We start from the raw sequence: 19,328 nt of genomic DNA, 5'->3' as shown, positions 1-19,328 counted from the left end.
GGGGACTGCGGTTAGCCCAAGGCCAGGGCTCCCCCAGCACAGCTGCTCTCACACCACAGGCCCCGGGAGCTGGGGAACTCATTGCCACGTGATTCCTCACAGCACCGGAGGGAGAGGGCAGGACGGAGGTGTGGGAGACAGAAGCTCGGGCCACCATCCCACCCTAGCAGCAGGACGTGGGCAGGCAGATGGAGCACAGCTGGAGAGGGAGGAAATGGCCCCAGGAGAGCACCCAACCAGGCTGGGCAGCACCGAGGAATCGACCAGCCCCCAGAGACCCTTGGAGATAAACCACCTGGGGAAAGAGGCTGCCCACCCTGGGAACAGAGCTGTGATCTGAGCACCCTCCCCTGGCTCCCTCCCTTAGGCCCATCTGCCTCACACACAGCGCCCAGGATCCTTCTCGGGGGGCAGCTGCAGAACACCATGGGGCAGTGATCTCCCCCCAACACACACGTCCCATCAATGACCAGACGTGGGGGCACCAGCAGGTTTTGCAAACGTCTATTTATTCAGTTATTCCTCTCACCAGTTCTGCACTAACCCTCCCCTCCCCCCCCGCCCGCCACCACTGGACGGGCAAGCAGCAGATGGACACCAGCCCCAGCAGCAGGGGGTGGGTTCCCCCACTGCCGTGCCCCCCCAGAACCAGCACCGCAGGGCAAGAGCCACCCCGTCCCCCATCAGTGAGCAAGTGAGCCTGTGCAGGGGAGGGGGTGTGGGGGTGGAGTCAAGACAACACGACTAACAGTAAGGCGGGGGGTTAAAGCGCCTCAAGAACATGAACAGGAGAATGGGGGGGGTCCCCAGCGGGGGAGGGGGGCAGGATCCCCGAACCTCAGACCAGTTCCTGGGTGGAGGCCCTGTAGTCCATGTTTTGCCTCACTTTAACCGTGGGGGGCGGGGCGTGGGGAGGCCCCGCCCCATGAGCCCTGGGGGCGGGGCGTGGGGAGGCCCCGCCCCGTGAGCCCTGGGGGCGGGGCGTGGGGAGGCCCCGCCCCTAGCGGATGGTGTAGCGGACGTAGGGCACCTCGATGTCGCACTCGCTCTCGTCGTTGCAGCAGAGCTCGAAGACCAGGGCCTTGACGTGCCGCCCGATCTTCTTCTTCGACACCTTGGTCACGATCTCCGTCATCCTGGGGGCGGGGCACGGTCAGGGCAGAGCCGGTGGGGACCCCCCCCGAGAGGGGGGACCCCTGACCTGCAGCCAATGGGCGGGTCCCCAGCACCAGGATAGCCCCCCCACCCCACTCCCCCCTAACCAGGTAAACCTGGCCCCCAATCGCCCCAGAGGGACGGGGACCCTGCCCCACCCCCCGGGGCACCCCGGGTACGTACGGCTGGTCGTGGCGCTCACGCAGCTTGGCGGGCGGCATGAAGAAGGAGTAGAGCATGGACACGCCCTGCGACAGCATAGTGATCTCCAGCCGGTGCTCGCTCTGTGGGAGGGGGGAACGGGGGGGGGGTCAGACTGCGCCCAGATCCCCCCAACCCCCTCCGTCAGCTCCCTGCCCCCCCAGCATAGTGATCTCCAGCCGGTGCTCGCTCTGTGGGAGGGGGGAACGGGGGGGTCAGACTGCGCCCAGATCCCCCCCAACCCCCTCCGTCAGCTCCCTGCCCCCCCAGCATAGTGATCTCCAGCCGGTGCTCGCTCTGTGGGAGGGGGGAACGGGGGGGTCAGACTGCGCCCAGATCCCCGCCAACCCCCTCCGTCAGCTCCCTGCCCCCCCCAGCATAGTGATCTCCAGCCGGTGCTCGCTCTGTGGGAGGGGGGAACGGGGGGGTCAGACTGTGCCCAGATCCCCCCCAACCCCCTCTGTCAGCTCCCTGCCCCCCCAGCATAGTGATCTCCAGCCGGTGCTCGCTCTGTGGGTGGGGGGAACGGGGGGGGTCAGACTGCACCCAGATCCCCGCCAACCCCCTCCGTCAGCTCCCTGCCCCCCCCAGCATAGTGATCTCCAGCCGGTGCTCGCTCTGTGGGAGGGGGGAACGGGGGGGGTCAGACTGCGCCCAGATCCCCCCCAACCCCCTCCGTCAGCTCCCTGCCCCCCCCAGCATAGTGATCTCCAGCCGGTGCTCGCTCTGTGGGAGGGGGGAACGGGGGGGGTCAGACTGCGCCCAGATCCCCCCCAACCCCCCCTGTCAGCTCCCTGCCCCCCCCAGCATAGTGATCTCCAGCCGGTGCTCGCTCTGTGGGAGGGGGGAACGGGGGGGGGTCAGACTGCGCCCAGATCCCCCCCAACCCCCTCCGTCAGCTCCCTACCCCCCCAGCATAGTGATCTCCAGCCGGTGCTCGCTCTGTGGGAGGGGGGAACGGGGGGGTCAGACTGCGCCCAGATCCCCCCCCAACCCCCTCTGTCAGCTCCCTACCCCCCTCCCCAGCATAGTGATCTCCAGCCGGTGCTCGCTCTGTGGGAGGGGGGAACGGGGGGGGTCAGACTGCGCCCAGATCCCCCCCAACCCCCTCCGTCAGCTCCCTGCCCCCCCCAGCATAGTGATCTCCAGCCGGTGCTCGCTCTGTGGGAGGGGGGAACGGGGGGGGTCAGACTGCGCCCAGATCCCCCCAACCCCCTCCGTCAGCTCCCTGCCCCCCCAGCATAGTGATCTCCAGCCGGTGCTCGCTCTGTGGGAGGGGGGAACGGGGGGGTCAGACTGCGCCCAGATCCCCCCCAACCCCCTCCGTCAGCTCCCTGCCCCCCCAGCATAGTGATCTCCAGCCGGTGCTCGCTCTGTGGGAGGGGGGAACGGGGGGGGTCAGACTGCACCCAGATCCCCGCCAACCCCCTCCGTCAGCTCCCTGCCCCCCCCAGCATAGTGATCTCCAGCCGGTGCTCGCTCTGTGGGAGGGGGGAACGGGGGGGTCAGACTGTGCCCAGATCCCCCCCAACCCCCTCTGTCAGCTCCCTGCCCCCCCAGCATAGTGATCTCCAGCCGGTGCTCGCTCTGTGGGAGGGGGGAACGGGGGGGGTCAGACTGCACCCAGATCCCCGCCAACCCCCTCCGTCAGCTCCCTGCCCCCCCCAGCATAGTGACCTCCCGCCGGTGCCCGCTCTGTGGGAGGGGGGAACGGGGGGGGTCAGACTGCACCCAGATCCCCCCCAACCCCCTCCGTCAGCTCCCTGCCCCCCCCAGCATAGTGATCTCCAGCCGGTGCTCGCTCTGTGGGAGGGGGGAACGGGGGGGGTCAGACTGCGCCCAGATCCCCCCCAACCCCCCCCGTCAGCACCCTGCCCCCCCCAGCATTGTGATCTCCAGCCGGTGCTCGCTCTGTGGGAGGGGGGAACGGGGGGGGGTCAGACTGCGCCCAGATCCCCCCCAACCCCCTCCGTCAGCTCCCTACCCCCCCAGCATAGTGATCTCCAGCCGGTGCTCGCTCTGTGGGAGGGGGGAACGGGGGGGTCAGACTGCGCCCAGATCCCCCCCCAACCCCCTCTGTCAGCTCCCTACCCCCCTCCCCAGCATAGTGATCTCCAGCCGGTGCTCGCTCTGTGGGAGGGGGGAACGGGGGGGGTCAGACTGCGCCCAGATCCCCCCCAACCCCCTCCGTCAGCTCCCTGCCCCCCCCAGCATAGTGATCTCCAGCCGGTGCTCGCTCTGTGGGAGGGGGGAACGGGGGGGGTCAGACTGCGCCCAGATCCCCCCAACCCCCTCCGTCAGCTCCCTGCCCCCCCCAGCATAGTGATCTCCAGCCGGTGCTCGCTCTGTGGGAGGGGGGAACGGGGGGGTCAGACTGCGCCCAGATCCCCCCCAACCCCCTCTGTCAGCTCCCTGCCCCCCCAGCATAGTGATCTCCAGCCGGTGCTCGCTCTGTGGGAGGGGGGAACAGGGGGGGTCAGACTGCGCCCAGATCCCCCCCAACCCCCTCCGTCAGCTCCCTGCCCCCCCAGCATTGTGATCTCCAGCCGGTGCTCGCTCTGTGGGAGGGGGGAACAGGGGGGGTCAGACTGCGCCCAGATCCCCCCCAACCCCCTCCGTCAGCTCCCTGCCCCTCACAGCATAGTGATCTCCAGCCGGTGCTCGCTCTGTGGGAGGGGGGGTCAGACTGCACCCAGCTCCCCCCCAACCCCCTCCGTCAGCTCCCTGCCCCCCACAGCATAGTGATCTCCAGCCGGTGCTCGCTCTGCCGAGGGGGAATGGGGGGGGGCGGACAGACAGCACCCAGACCCCCAAGCCCCTCCATCAGCTCCCTGCCCCCTCTCACTTCCCCCCAGCATGGTGATCTCCAGCCAGTGCTCACTTTGTGCGGGGGGGAGGGGGTCAGACTGTGCCCAGATCCCTCCCCCAACCCCTCCGTCAGCTCCCTGCACCCCCCACATCCCCCTACCATGGTGATCTCCAGCCGGTGCTCGCTCTGCAGGGGGGGAATCAGACAGCACCGTGATCCCCTCAAACCCCCTCCGTCACCTCCCTGCCCCCCACCCCTCCAGCATGGGGAGGGGATGTGCGGTCAGACGGCGCCCAGATCTCCCAAGCCCCCTCCATCAGCTCCCTGACCCCCGCAACTAGCCCCCGTGTGTCCCCCAGCATGGGGCTCCCCAGCCAGTGGTCTCTCTGCAGGAGGCGGGGGGGGTGTCAGACACCCTGATTCCACACACCCCCGCCGCCCCCTTAGTGCGATGATCTCCACAGAGCTCGCTCAGCAGGGGAGGGGCAAATCAGACAATGCCCAGACACACACCCCCCTCGCTCTGACACCCACCACCCGGGTATCACCTTAAAATAGGCCAGGAACTGGCGCAGCGTCATCTCCTCCCCGTTGGGCTGCACCCCCTGCACCTCGAACCGGTCCCACAGCGTCCACTCAATGTCGTAGTACTGGGGGCAGGGGGGAGAAGGGGTCAGAGACGCCGCGGGGGAGGAACCCCCTCACCCAGCCCAAACCAGACCCTACCGTAGCCACTTGTCATCTGTCCGGGCAGGGAGAAGAGCGCAGGGCAGGGCACAGGTTTGGGGGGACCCACCTTGTTATGAGGGGGCAGAGGATACGGGCTGGGGCCTGGAGGTGGCAGCAGGGTGGAGGAGCTGGGGCCCTGGCAGGGGACAGGGAGGAGGGGCCAGGGCTGAGGCCCGGGGGTGGGACACCGCGCACCCACCTTGTTGTGAGAGGGCAGAGGACATGGGCTGGGGCTGGGGGAGGCGGGCGGCAGGGTGGAGGGACCAGGGGCAGGACACCACACACCCACCTTGTTGCGGGGGCAGGCGATGGGCTCGGAGAAGCCGAAGAACGGCAGAGCCAGGTTGAGGAAGCCGTTCTTGTAGGACTCCAGCCGCTTGTGACCCTGCACCACTTTGTACAGCTCCAGACACACCAGCCCCACCACCGCCGCCGTCGTCGTGGCGATGGCCGGGATGATCTTCCCAGCGATCAGCTTGCTCTGGGGAGGGGCAGAGATGTCAGCCTCGGGCGGGAGGGGAGGCAGAGCACCGCAGTGAGCTCCCTGCCTCCCCCCAACCAGCCGAGGCCATTGCCCACCTTGTGCCGGTCGGCGGGCGGGATGTCATAGTTCTCAGCCCGCAGGTTCGACGCCGCCACGATGAAATCCATGTGGAAATTAGTGTCGTCGTCCTGAACCAGAGAGAGGGTGAGAGGAAAAAGCAGCCACCTCTGGGGCGGAGCAGCTGGGGAACTGCCACACATCACTGCACAGGGAGGGTTTGCCTGGCACTGAGACGCAGCCACCTCTGGGGCGGAGCAGCTGGGGAACAGCCGCATATAACACGGCACAGGGATGGCTCGGCCTGTGGCGAGATACAGCCACCCCTGGGTGGCAGCCAGGGAACAGATGCAGAGCAATGCCCGCCTGCCCAACGCTTGCTCCCAACGCTTGGCCTGCGCCCCCCCCAATCCCGGCACGGGCTCCCGGGCCTGGCCTCACCCAGCTCACCTTCTCAAAGTCGATGGGATACATGCGGAAGCTCTGCAGGTCCTCGGGGTTGGGCAGGCTGGATTTCAGCTCCTCCAGCCGGCTGTCGTCTGGGGGCAGAGCAGAGCCCATGAATGCCTGGCAAGGACACCCACGACCGCAAGGGGCCCCGGGCTCCATGCCAGGGCCAGCCCTAACTGGCAGCAAACACTCCCCCCCCGCCCCCTGAGTTGCGGTGCCCGAGGGTGCACTGGAGACGGCCCCCCACGCCATACCGACGGAGGCGTTGGCGTTCTGCAGCTCCTGGTCTGAGATGTGGATCCGCACGCCAGACTTGGGCGTGAACTCGGGCACCTGCACCTGGTGCAGCAGCTCGGCCACAGCGCCCACGTCCCGCGTGCCCGTGATGCCGTAGGTCTGGGCAAAGAGATTCGCCGCCGCCACGATGTAATCCATGTGCAGGGGCTGGGGGGTGGAAAGACGGGTGTTAACCCTGAGCCCTAACGATGACCCACCCCCTGTAATCCGTGTGCAGGGGGGTGTTTACCCTGAGCCCTACTGACAACACCCCCCTGTAATCCATGCACAGAAGTGTGGGGGACAGATGGGCATTAAACCTGACCCCAACTATCTCTCTCTCTCACACACACACACACAGTAACCCATGTATGGGGCTGAGGGGGCACAGATGGCGCACACACACACCCCCATGTGTGGGGCTGAGGGGGCACAGATGGCGCACACACACACACCCATGTGTGGGGCTGAGGGGGCACAGATGGCACGCACACACACACACACACCCATGTGTGGGGCTGAGGGGGCACAGATGGCGCACACACACACCCCCATGTGTGGGGCTGAGGGGGCACAGATGGCACACATACACACATCCATGTGTGGGGCTGAGGGGGCACAGATGGCGCACACACACACACCCATGTGTGGGGCTGAGGGGGCACAGATGGCGCACACACACACACACACACACCCCCATGTGTGGGGCTGAGGGGGCACAGATGGCGCACACACACACCCCCATGTGTGGGGCTGAGGGGGCACAGATGGCGCACACACACACCCCCATGTGTGGGGCTGAGGGGGCACAGATGGCACACATACACACACCCATGTGTGGGGCTGAGGGGGCACAGATGGCGCACACACACCCCCCCATGTGTGGGGCTGAGGGGGCACAGATGGCACACACACCCCCCCATGTGTGGGGCTGAGGGGGCACAGATGGCACACACACCCCCCCATGTGTGGGGCTGAGGGGGCACAGATGGCACACATACACATCCATGTGTGGGGCTGAGGGGGCACAGATGGGTTCCTAACCTGGTAATCCATGTGCTGGGGGCGGAGCGAGGGAGGGAGGATGGGCGTTAACCCTGACCCCTAATGACACCCCCTATACTCACGTTGCTCTCGTCGAAGGCGAGGGGGTGGGGACATCTCTTGGGCCCTGACCAGAACAGGGTGCCGGAGTTGGTCTTCTGCAATACACCAGAGGGGGGTGGGGTCAGAGCAGGGGCCCGGAGGGGGTCGGGCCGGGGTGGGCGGCGCGGGGGGCTCACCTGGTGGGGTGGGAAGTTGTGCAGCAGCTGGCGGATGTTGTTGCTGTACTGGCAGTGCCAGTGGCGGCAGGCCCAGCCCACGCAGTCGGCCCAGCTCCGGGGCCGCTCGCTCACCAGGCTCTTGTTGACGGCCTCCAGCACCTCCAGGGGCTGCGTGCCCGGCAGCTTGAGCGTGCGCTCCATGAACTTGGGGTCTCTGAGGGGACACACAGCTCAGAGGGGGCAGCCCCCCAGACCCTTCCGCCCCCAGGGCAGAGCCGCAGCAGAGTGGGCCGCGCGCCCCCCCCGACCCGCCACTCACGAGATATACTGGTTGACGCTCTCCGCCGGCTGCTTGAAGAGGCCTTCGAACTCGTCCCGGGCCCACTGCGGGACAGAGCAGAGTCACCGGGGTGGGGAGATCCCCCAGGCCAGTCAGATGAATTAGACACCAGCCCCCGAGTCGAGGAAAGAACCCAGGAGTCCTGACTCCCAGCCCCCCTCCACCCCACTCTAACCACTAACCCCCACTCCTATCCCAGAGCTGGGGAGAAAACCCCCGTGTTCTGGCTCCAAGCCCCCACCACACCCCACTGCCCGCCCAAACAGCGACGTAGAACCCAGGCGTCCTGGCTCCCAGCCCCCCTGCTCTGACTCACCACACCCCACTCCCCGCCCAAACAGCGACGTAGAACCCAGGCGTCCTGGCTCCCAGCCCCCCTGCTCTGACCCACCACACCCCACTCCCCGCCCAAACAGCGACGTAGAACCCAGGCGTCCTGGCTCCCAGCCCCCCTGCTCTGACCCACCACACCCCACTCCCCACCCAAACAGCGACGTAGAACCCAGACGTCCTGGCTCCCAGCCCCCCTGCTCTGACTCACCACACCCCACTCCCCGCCCAAACAGCGACGTAGAACCCAGGTGTCCTGGCTCCCAGCCCCCCTGCTCTGACCCACCACACCCCACTCCCTGCCCAAACAGCGACGTAGAACCCAGGCGTCCTGGCTCCCAGCCCCCCTGCTCTGACCCACCACACCCCACTCCCCGCCCAAACAGCGACGTAGAACCCAGGTGTCCTGGCTCCCAGCCCCCCTGCTCTGACTCACCACACCCCACTCCCCGCCCAAACAGCGACGTAGAACCCAGGCGTCCTGGCTCCCAGCCCCCCTGCTGTGACCCACCATACCCCACTCCCCGCTCAAGCAGCAAGGTAGAACCCAGGCGTCCTGGCTCCCAGCCCCTGCGGGGAGGGAACCCCGGCGTCCGGGCGCTCACCTGCAGCGTGTGCTCGATGGCGTTGGGGAAGTTTTTGAGGGTACAGATGGGGATGGATTTCTCAGGCGGGTCCTGGCTGGAGCTGTATGACTCCGTCAGGAAGGGGATCACCACCTGGACGTTGCCCTTGGTGCCCAGCGTGCCGGACTCCAGCAGAGGCTTGCGATAATAGACGCACCGGCGGTCCATGTACATTCCTGGGGGGCAGGTGCACAGGGTTAGCACCAGCACAATGGGGCAGGAGACCCTAGGACCACAGCGATGGGGAGCCAGGACGGCTCGCCCGGCACCGAGATGCAGCCACCTCTGGGGTGGGGCAGCTGCAGAACAGCCGCATATAACACCACACAAGGATGGCTGGCACGGTGCTGAGGTGCGGCTGGGGGATGGCCCCACCCACGCGTCACTCACTGGCGTCCACGTTGTCCAGTGCATTGGCCACGCCGTCCAGGCCCTCAAAGAAGTCGTCGTCGTAGACCCGTTCCGTGTCGGGCCCCACGCGGTCCTGGTGGCTCGTGATGTGGATGTTGGGGTTCATCTGCCGCACCGCGGCCGCTGCTGTGTCAGACTTCATTTTCTGGGGGGAGGGACCCCGAGTTAGTCGCCTGAGATACAAACGGAACCCAGGAGTCCTGCCTCCCAGCCCCCGCCACTCACAGATCCCGCCCCAGCCCCCCCAGCGCACCGTGACGTCCCAGGGCCGGAAGAGGAACTGGCGGTTGAGGTTGGATTTCTCGATGGTGTCCATGTCGGTCACAGTCACCTCCCCACCGTCCCCGCATGCCAGCCCCAGCAGGGCGAAGTTCTTCAGCAGCTCGCAGCCGATGGCGCCGGCGCCCACCTGGTGAGGGGGCGAGACGGGGGTGAGGGGGCGAGACGGGGGAAGGTTCCAGGTGCCCAGGCCGGCTGCACCGGGGTCCAAACTCAGCACCTGCGGCACACGCCACAGACCAGGGACCCCCAGCACCGAGTGTCGGCCCCAGAGCCAGGAGCTGGGTTTCTCCCCCCGGCCTGTGCCTCCAAGGAGCTGGGATCAGACTCCGGCCGCCCAGCGGCTCCGGCTCGTCCCCCCGAGGGGGTTTGCTGTGGGGCCGGACCCCGCAGTGAGAGGGGGACCCTGCAGAGCCCAGGGAGTCTGGTGGGAACCCGGCAGCGCTCACCAGGAAATACTTCTGCTGCCCTAGCTTGGCCTGCAGGTCAGCCCCGAACACGGCGATCTGCCCGTCGTAACGGCTGTTCCTCTGGGGAGAAGGGAGAGAGTCACCTCAGCTCTGCCAGTGCCCCCTCCGATCCCAACCTGCTGCCCTCCGCCCCAACTCTGCCGGTTCCCCCTCCGATCCCGACCCGCTGCCCCCCCCGCCCCAGCTCTGCCGGTTCCCCCCCGATCCCGACCTGCTGCCCCCCCTACCCCAGCTCTGCTGGTTCCCCCCCGATATCGACCCGCTGCCCCCCCCAACTCTGCCGGTTCCCCCTCCCGATCCCGACCCGCTGCCCCCCCGCCCCAGCTCTGCCGGTTCCCCTCCCGATCCCGACCCGCTGCCCCCCCCCCGCCGCTGCCGGTTCCCCTCCCGATCCCGACCCGCTGCCCCCCCCACCCCAGCTCTGCTGGTTCCCCCCCAATATCGACCCGCTGCCCACCCCAACTCTGCCGGTTCCCCCTCCCGATCCCGACCCGCTGCCCCCCCCGCCCCAGCTCTGCCGGTTCCCCTCCCAATCCCGACCCGCTGCCCCCCCCACCCCAGCTCTGCCGGTTCCCCCCCGATATCGACCCGCTGCCCCCCCCCGCCGCTGCCGGTTCCCCTCCCGATCCCGACCCGCTGCCCCCCCGCCCCAGCTCTGCCGGTTCCCCTCCCGATCCCGACCCGCTGCCCCCCCCGCCGCTGCCGGTTCCCCTCCCGATCCCGACCCGCTGCCCCCCCCAACTCTGCCGGTTCCCCCTCCCGATCCCGACCTGCTGCCCCCCCCCGCCCCAGCTCTGCCGGTTCCCCTCCGATCCGGACCTGCTGCCCTCCGCCCCAACTCTGCCGGTTCCCCCTCCTGATCCCGACCCGCTGCCCCCCCCGCCCCAGCTCTAACGGTTCCCCTCCCGATCCCGACCCGCTGCCCCCCCCACCCCAGCTCTGCCGGTTCCCCCCCGATATCGACCCGCTGCCCCCCCCAACTCTGCCGGTTCCCCCTCCCGATCCCGACCCGCTGCCCCCCCCCGCCCCAGCTCTGCCGGTTCCCCTCCGATCCGGACCTGCTGCCCCCCCCGCCCCAGCTCTGCCGGTTCTCCTCCCGATCCCGACCCGCTGCCCCCCCCACCCCAGTTCTGCCGGTTCCCCCCCGATATCGACCCGCTGCCCCCCCCACCCCAGTTCTGCCGGTTCCCCCCCGATATCGACCCGCTGCCCCCCCCAACTCTGCCGGTTCCCCCTCCCGATCCCGACCCGCTGCCCCCCCCGCCCCAGCTCTGCCGGTTCCCCTCCCGATCCCGACCCGCTGCCCCCCCCCCGCCGCTGCCGGTTCCCCTCCTGATCCCGACCCGCTGGCCCCCCGGCCCCAGCTCTGCCGGTTCCCCCCCCGATCCCAACCCGCTGCCCACCCCCCCAGCTCTGCCGGTTCCCCCCCCGATCCTGACCCACTGCCCCCCCGCAGCTCTGCCGGTTCCCCTCCCGATCCCGACCCACTGCCCCCTCAGCTCTGCCGGTTCCCCTCCCGATCCCGACCCACTGCCCCCTCAGCTCTGCCGGTTCCCCTCCCGATCCCGACCTGCTGCCACCCGGCCCCAGGCTCCTCCCCCTCACCTCTGACCCCTTGCTATCCCAGGTCTGGGCTCCCCGCAGCCGCCCCACCCCACTATCCCAGCCTCGCCCCCCGCAGTCACTCACCGGGCGGCACTGCTCCTCCGTCAGCGCCTCCTTGCTGTCCTCCGGCAGACACTCCAGTGCGTCAAAGTAGAGCCACTGCATGATGGGCATGAACTTCCCGGAGCAGGCCTGGGGCGAGGGGGAGCGTCAGGGCAGGGGCACGCTGGCCAGCCACCCCCACGACCCAGCGGAGGATGCAGACCCCCAGCAGCACTCGACAGTGGGGCCCAGCCCCCAACTCGGGAGCCTCAGAGCTTTCCAGCCCCACTCCCCTCCCAGAGCCGGGGATAGAACCCTGGAGTCCTGGCTCCCCGACCTCCACCCCATCCCAACCCCACTCCCCTCCCAGAGCCGGGGATAGAACCCCGGAGTCCTGGCTCCCCGACCTCCACCCCATCCCAACCCCACTCCCCTCCCAGAGCCGGGGATAGAACCCCGGAGTCCTGGCTCCCAGCCCCCACTCCCCTGACTGCTCCAGGGACGGGACCCAGGCGTCCTGGCGCTACCTTCATGACCTCCTGGGCAGCCAGCCCCCCGATGAAAGCGTTGACGGGCGCCAGGTCCCCGGCAGCCTGGTATGCCAGCTCCTTGATCAGCCCCTCGTTCAGCTTCTCCTGCTTCAGTGCTGGCGGGGCCCGTTGGTTCACCGCCTGGGTCAGCGCCAGCACCTCCACCGCGTCCGCCTGCCGGGGAGAGGGGTCAGCAGCACCCCAGGGGTGGGGGCACACACGGGGGCCAGTCCACACAGTGCCCCAGGGTGGCGGGGATCCGGTCACACAGCACCCCAGGGGGCAGGGACAGGGCACAGACAAGGGGCGGTCACACAAGACAGGGCACAAACAGGGGGGTAGGCAGGTCGTGCAGTGCCCCAGGGGGTGGGGACAGGACACGATGGGGGGAGGGGAGGCAGGTCCTCGGGGGGGCAGGGGTAGGGACAGGACCGGGGTGGGAGGGTACAGTAACAGACGCCCCCTCGCCTGTCAGCCTGTCCCTGGCCCGCCACATCCAGGCCCTACCTCGCTGCGGGGCCGCGGCAGGCGCTGGTGCTGTCGCTGGAAGTCATGCAGGGCCTGGAAGGCCAGGTGCAGATGGGCCGGGCGGTCGAACTTCCCGAAGTCGGTCACCACGAAGTCGGGCTCAGCCAGCGCCACACTCAGGGGCTTCTGTGGGGAGCGGGGTGGGGGTGAGGGGCAGCCGACTATCCCCCGTCCGCTTACCCCCCCCCCACCTGACCCCCAACGCACGCTGTGCCCGACAGGGGAAGGAACCAGGAGTCCCAGCCCGGCTCACAGACCGACAGCCTGAGCGCACACAGGCCCATGTAAGGCTGCATGATGTTCACTCTGAACCCTACTGATGGCAGACTCAAGCTTGGCAGCACTCAGAGAGCAGAGAACCCCCCTTTCCCCACAATTCAAGTGACTACGGTTCCCCCTCTGCAGCGAAGGGGGGGTGCCTAAATCCCCAGAGCACAAAGGACTCTGCAATCCCCCGCTCTGCCCTCGCCAGGGGACACTGTCCCTGCTGCCGAGCTGCCCCTTGGCCCCAGGCTGGTGGCAGCAGGTGAGGAAGGAGCTGGGAAAGCAGCTGTCCCCTCTTTATGCCCCTGAGCCCGGGAGTCGAGGTCCCCACCCCCATGTGGGGGGACAGCTAGTGCCCAGGGCATGCCCAGCCGCCCCACCCGGCCCAGGCACCACTCACAAAGCTCATCTTCTTGGGCATCTTGACCTGGGAGACGATGCCACCCCGCACGTACTCGGAGAAGCTACTGGTGTCGCCGATGCTGAAGGTGTAGGGCCCTGCACGGGAGAGCAGGGGTCAGCGATGGGGGAGAGCGCCTCCTGCCCAGCCCCCTGCAGCACAGCACGGCACCCACCCAGCACCTGGCCCCGACTGCCCTGGGAGAGCGCCCCCTGCCCAGCCCCCCGCAGCACGGCACGGCATGGCACCCACCCAGCACCTGGCCCCGACTGCCCTGGGAGAGTGCCCCCTGCCCAGCCCCCCGCAGCACGGCACGGCACCCACCCAGCACCTGGCCCCGACTGCCCTGGGAGAGCGCCCCCTGCCCAGCCCCCCGCAGCACGGCACGGCATGGCACCCACCCAGCACCTGGCCCCGACTGCCCTGGGAGAGCGCCCCCTGCCCAGCCCCACGCAGCACCTGGCCCCAACTGCCCTGGGAGAGCGCCCCCTGCCCAGCCCCACGCAGCACGGCACGGCATGGCACCCACCCAGCACCTGGCCCTGACTGCCCTGGGAGAGTGCCCCCTGCCCAGCCCCACGCAGCACGGCACGGCACCCACCCAGCACCTGGCCCCGACTGCCCTGGGAGAGCGCCCCCTGCCCAGCCCCCCGCAGCACGGCACGGCACCCACCCAGCACCTGGCCCCGACTGCCCTGGGAGAGTGCCCCCTGCCCAGCCCCCCGCAGCACGGCACGGCACCCACCCAGCACCTGGCCCCGACTGCCCTGGGAGAGCACCCCCTGCCCAGCCCCCCGCAGCACGGCACGGCATGGCACCCACCCAGCACCTGTCCCCGACTGCCCTGGGAGAGCGCCCCCTGCCCAGCCCCCCACAGCACCTGGCCCCAACTGCCCTGGGAGAGCGCCCCCTGCCCAGCCCCCCGCAGCACGGCACGGCATGGCACCCACCCAGCACCTGGCCCTGACTGCCCTGGGAGAGTGCCCCCTGCCCAGCCCCACGCAGCACGGCACGGCACCCACCCAGCACCTGGCCCCGACTGCCCTGGGAGAGCGCCCCCTGCCCAGCCCCACGCAGCACGGCACGGCATGGCACCCACCCAGCACCTGGCCCCGACTGCCCTGGGAGAGTGCCCCCTGCCCAGCCCCCCGCAGCACGGCACGGCACCCACCCAGCACCTGGCCCCGACTGCCCTGGGAGAGCGCCCCCTGCCCAGCCCCCCGCAGCACGGCACGGCATGGCACCCACCCAGCACCTGGCCCCGACTGCCCTGGGAGAGCGCCCCCTGCCCAGCCCCCCGCAGCACCTGGCCCCAACTGCCCTGGGAGAGCGCCCCCTGCCCAGCCCCCCGCAGCACGGCACGGCACCCACCCAGCACCTGGCCCTGACTGCCCTGGGAGAGCGCCCCCTGCCCAGCCCCCCACAGCACCTGGCCCCGACTGCCCAGGGAGAGCGCCCCCTGCCCAGCCCCCCGCAGCACGGCACGGCACCCACCCAGCACCTGGCCCCGACTGCCCTGGGAGAGCGCCCCCTGCCCAGCCCCCCACAGCACGGCACGGCATGGCACCCACCCAGCACCTGGCCCTGACTGCCCTGGGAGAGCACCCCCTGCCCAGCCCCCCGCAGCACGGCACGGCATGGCACCCACCCAGCACCTGGCCCCGACTGCCCTGGGAGAGTGCCCCCTGCCCAGCCCCACGCAGCACGGCACGGCACGGCACCCACCCAGCACCTGGCCCTGACTGCCCTGGGAGAGCGCCCCCTGCCCAGCCCCCCACAGCACCTGGACCCAACTGCCCAGGGAGAGCGCCCCCTGCCCAGCCCCACGCAGCACGGCACGGCACCCACCCAGCACCTGGCCCTGACTGCCCTGGGAGAGTGCCCCCTGCCCAGCCCCCCACGGCACCTGGCCCCGACTGCCCAGGGAGAGCGCCCCCTGCCCAGCCCCCCGCAGCACCTGGCCCCAACTGGCCTGGGAGAGCGCCCCCTGCCCAGCCCCCCACAGCACCTGGCCCCGACTGCCCAGGGAGAGCGCCCCCTGCCCAGCCCCCCGCAGCACGGCATGGCACCCACCCAGCACCTGGCCCCGACTGCCCTGGGAGAGTGCCCCCTGCCCAGCCCCCCACAGCATGGCACCCCCCCCGCACCTGGCCCCAACTGCCCAGGGAGATCACCCCCTGCCCAGCTCCCAGTCCTGCTCCCCAGCATCTCACCCAGCACTTTGATCTCCATGGGGGGGCAGCGGTTGAGCTCCTCCATGCCGTCCACCTCAGTGAAGGAGACGAAGTCCCCGCTCTCAAAGCCGTGCCGAGCCTCGTCCAGGCAGGTCACCTCCCCCGGGCAGCCCTGCCGACGCGGAGGTGGTGAGCCCAGCAGTGCCAGGGACAGAACCCAGGCGCCCCGGCTTCCAGCCCCGCCACCCCTAGACCCCATTCCAGAGAACCCAGGCTTTCTGGCTCCCAGCCCCCCCACCCTAGACCCCACTCCCCTCCCAGAGCCAGGGGAGAACCCAGGCGTCCAGGCCAGCATTACCTTGGTGATCATGGAGATCATGGCGCTGAGCGGCTGCTCCCCGTTAGTGTCGGTCACGACCATCTCGTCCCCGAAGTCACAGAAGAGCTGGCTGTGGGGAGAGGGGTGAGCACGGGGCAGCCAACCCCACGCCCAAGATTCCCTCCACCACCCCCCTGCCAGGGATCCAGCCCCCTTCCCCCAAGGTCCTCCACCACCCACCCCCCAAGGCTCCAGCCTCTTCCCCACCCAGGCAGCGCTGTCCCCAGGGCCCCGGCCACCCACCAGCCCCATCTCCCTGAGGACGCCTGTCCCAGCCCAGGCTCCGGTTCCGCCTCCCCGCCCAAGCCAGCAAGGGGAGTCAGGCTGCTGCCCCCCCGCCCAGCAGCAGGGACGAGGCGGCTAAGGGAGGGGTCCCCAGCCTGGCACTCACCCAAAGAGCCCCCTGGTGTCGGCTACCACCATCTTAATGCCCTTGCTGTGGCAGACTCCCCCGACTCGCAGCTGCTCCTCCAGAGGCGCGTTGGTGAGAACCACGACCTGCCACACAGAGCCCGTCAGCGCCGGCCCGGGCCCCCGGAGCCCGCCCCACGGACAGAGCCCGCCAGCGCCGGCCCGGGCCCCCGGAGCCCGCCCCACGGACAGAGCCCGCCAGCGCCGGCCCGGGCCCCCGGAGCCCGCCCCACGGACAGAGCCCGCCAGCGCCGGCCCGGGCCCCCGGAGCCCGCCCCACGGACAGAGCCCGCCAGCGCCGGCCCGGGCCCCCGGAGCCCGCCCCACCGACAGAGCCCGCCAGCGCCGGCCTGGGCCCCCGGAGCCCGCCCCACCGACAGAGCCCGCCAGCGCTGGCCCGGGCCCCCGGAGCCTGCCCCACGGACAGAGCCCGCCAACGCCGGCCCGGGCCCCCGGAGCCCGCCCCACCGACAGAGCCCGTCAGCGCCGGCCCGGGCCCCCGGAGCCCGCCCCACCGACAGAGCCCGTCAGCGCCGGCCCCACTGGGCACACGGACCCTGTCAGTGCCCACCCCACAGACAGAGTCTGTCAGTGCTGGCCCACGCCCACAGAGCCCCCCGCCTGGCACAGAGCCCGTCTGCGCTGGCCCACACCCCCGGGGCAGCCCCCAACCCACCTAGCACACAGAGCCCCATCAGCACTGCCCCATGCACCCCCATGCCCCACAAGTGCCAGCCTACACCCCACCGCCCCCACTCCCCAGCGCACTGGCCTGCACCCCCAGTCCCTCCTCCAGCACCAACCAGCACCTCCACTCCACTCCACCCACACAACCCTCAGCTGGTGTCCCTAAGCAGCCGGCACCCCCCTGCCCCCTCCATCCAGCCTGTGTGCACCCCCCACCCAGAGCCCCCCAGCTTGCATCCCCATCCCATCTCCTGCCCCCATCTTCCAGCCTGCACCTTCCTCAGCCCTGCCAGCACCTGTCTGTGGCCTCCGCCGCCTTCAATCAGCACCGGCCTGCACCCCAACCCCTCCTCCCCCCACAGGCCCAGGAGTCCTGGCCCCCAGACTCCCTCCTCCCACCATTCTAACCACCAGACCCCACTCCCCTCCCAGCACCAGGGGGAGAACCCAGGTGTCCGGGTACCTGGAACAGGCTCAGAACTTCCTCGGTAAGGGCCCCGTTGTGGACGCTGACGGGCACGTAGGAGTTGAGCTCGGCCAGGCGCGGCTGGGAGACCTCGGCCCGGTTCTTCCCCAAGTCCTCCTCCCGCAGGTAGAACTAGAGGGCAAGGGGGGCAGGTGAGGGGGACCCTGGAGCGAGGTGGGGTGCAGAGGGGAGGGGCCGGAGCCCTGGGAGGCCAGGGGACACACAAGGCTGGAGAGGGGAGGGGAGGGGTGGGCTCCGATGGGCACGGAGGGCGTTCCCGCGCTGGGCACCTACCTGGGAGGCCAGGTCTGCCCACTGGGCGGGCTCGGTGTCGTGCAGGGTGACCGACTTGACGCCGCCCAGGATGATGTTCTTGGCAATCTCCACACCCAGCCCCCGCAGCCCCGACACCAGGACGCTGGCGTTCTGCATCCGCTTCATGGCCTCGTGGCCCAGCACGTACCTGCGGGGAGGGCGCAGTGAGGCCGGGCGTGGCACAGGGCACCCCAGCCAGCCAGGGCCCATTCCCAGCTTCGCCACGGACGCCACGCGTGACCCACCGCCCAGCACCGCGCCCCCTGGCCTCGAGTTCCTTTGTTCCGGGGTGGGCACCACCCACTGCTGGTACTTACAGCTGCCTGGAGTACAGGCTCTCGTCGATGTCGACGTCACTGCCATTCTTAGCCATGCCCTGTGAGCAGAGGGGTCAGAGGTCAGCAGGGCCCTGGGAGGGGGGAGCTCACTGTGGCCGGGACCCGCCCCCAACCTGCGGTGCTCGCTGCTGGGACAGGTCTGAATTGGAGAGAGGGCCCTCAGTCTGATCCGGGGGACCAGTGGATACCCTGGGGTCCCATCTGGGGGAGAAGGGGCTCACTGCGGGGGAGGGACACCCCTGGGGGCAGATCCGCCCAAGACTGGTTCTGGTTCCAGGCTGGCAGGACTCCACCCGCCCGAGACCCGCTGGGCAGCCTCTGACTGCAGGGTTAGCAGCACCTCAGGAACCCACCAGCCACAGCTGCAAGGGATCTCACTGGGGGGGAGGGGCGGGGGGGGCACCAGGAGACCCGCAGACTTACGTTGGCGGGCGCTGCGCGCGGGTCACTCTGTACGGAGTTGCCAGAGGAGCAGTTCGAACCCGTCTTCGGCTCAGATCCAGACACGCGGCGCTTCTTGGACAACGGCGAGCTGGACATCTGGGGTCGGGGGGGAGGATGGGGTGGTCAGAGCAAAGCCCCCATCCCCCAACCAGGGGGGACACCAGGGTACCCACATGGCTACAGCAGAATCAACGCAGGGCGGTGGTTGCTGGGAGGGAGCTGGGCAGGGGTCATTCTCCCCGGCAGGCAGGTATCCCCAAGCAGCTGCTACCCAACTGCCCCCACCCCAGAGGTGGCCGCAGCAGTGGCCGTACTGGATTCGGGAGCCTGTCTACAAAGCCATGTGCAGGGCCTTGCGGTGCCTCAGCGGGGACAGTGACTCATTTCATAGCCCAGGCAGGGTCCAGGTCACTGCTCAGCCCCCTCCGAGCCCAGCCCTGGGTAATTAACCCCACCCCCACTTGCCGCTGAGGGCTGAGCTAACCCCAATCTGGGGCTCCCGGGCATCTCCTCTGCTAATTTCACACAACATCGAAGACCAGAGTTCTTCGAAAGTCATCGTCGGGCAGCCGACTTTAAACGGCCGAGCCCTGCAGCAGAGCCAGCCCAGGGCGGAGAAACATGGAAATTCCAGGCGGACTCGAACAACCCACCAGCCCCAGCGCCCGGGAGAGAGCAGCACAGACAACCCAGCCACATCGACTGCTCAGTCCCATATCCCCCAGGGAAGTCAGACCGGTGTAACCTCGGGAGCGGACGCCTTTATCCCAGGATAACCCAGGCTTTTTCCTGTTTAAACTGAAACCTCTTCCTAAGTAGCACGAATGACACCCGGGGCTTAAATTCACACCTTCGCTTGTACC

The 19,328-nt window shown here is 69.4% G+C and overlaps 1 protein-coding gene across 2 annotated transcripts; it reads right to left on the bottom strand.

Annotated features, from left to right (window-relative positions):
- Positions 1 to 928: 928 nt before the first annotated feature.
- On the bottom strand, positions 929 to 18,561 carry UBA1 (ubiquitin like modifier activating enzyme 1). 2 transcript variants are annotated; one of them, XM_030547230.1, is made up of 25 exons: positions 18,445 to 18,561; positions 18,001 to 18,059; positions 17,663 to 17,831; positions 17,366 to 17,500; positions 16,196 to 16,302; positions 15,784 to 15,874; positions 15,465 to 15,597; positions 13,252 to 13,349; positions 12,567 to 12,713; positions 12,057 to 12,233; positions 11,572 to 11,679; positions 9,862 to 9,942; positions 9,387 to 9,542; positions 9,113 to 9,278; positions 8,702 to 8,898; positions 7,746 to 7,810; positions 7,445 to 7,640; positions 7,289 to 7,363; positions 6,140 to 6,329; positions 5,886 to 5,974; positions 5,474 to 5,566; positions 5,184 to 5,375; positions 4,714 to 4,815; positions 1,339 to 1,439; positions 929 to 1,136 (listed from the first exon to the last, which is right to left on the bottom strand). In XM_030547230.1, the coding sequence occupies exons 1-25, from the start codon at positions 18,559 to 18,561 to the stop codon at positions 1,001 to 1,003; spliced, it is 3,180 nt and encodes a 1,059-aa protein (XP_030403090.1). In that variant the 3' UTR covers positions 929 to 1,000. The 2 variants fall into 2 exon arrangements, with proteins under 2 accessions (XP_030403090.1, XP_030403091.1); XM_030547231.1 differs by lacking the exons at positions 929 to 1,136; positions 1,339 to 1,439 and adding an exon at positions 3,829 to 4,120.
- Between the last annotated feature and the right edge of the window lie 767 nt (positions 18,562 to 19,328).

The sequence above is a fragment of the Gopherus evgoodei genome, unplaced genomic scaffold, assembly GCF_007399415.2.
Source record: "Gopherus evgoodei ecotype Sinaloan lineage unplaced genomic scaffold, rGopEvg1_v1.p scaffold_57_arrow_ctg1, whole genome shotgun sequence".
In the NCBI taxonomy this organism is placed as follows: domain Eukaryota; kingdom Metazoa; phylum Chordata; order Testudines; family Testudinidae; genus Gopherus; species Gopherus evgoodei.
The sequence above is the reverse complement of the archived record's forward strand: the minus strand, read 5'-3'. Positions and strand labels throughout refer to the sequence as shown.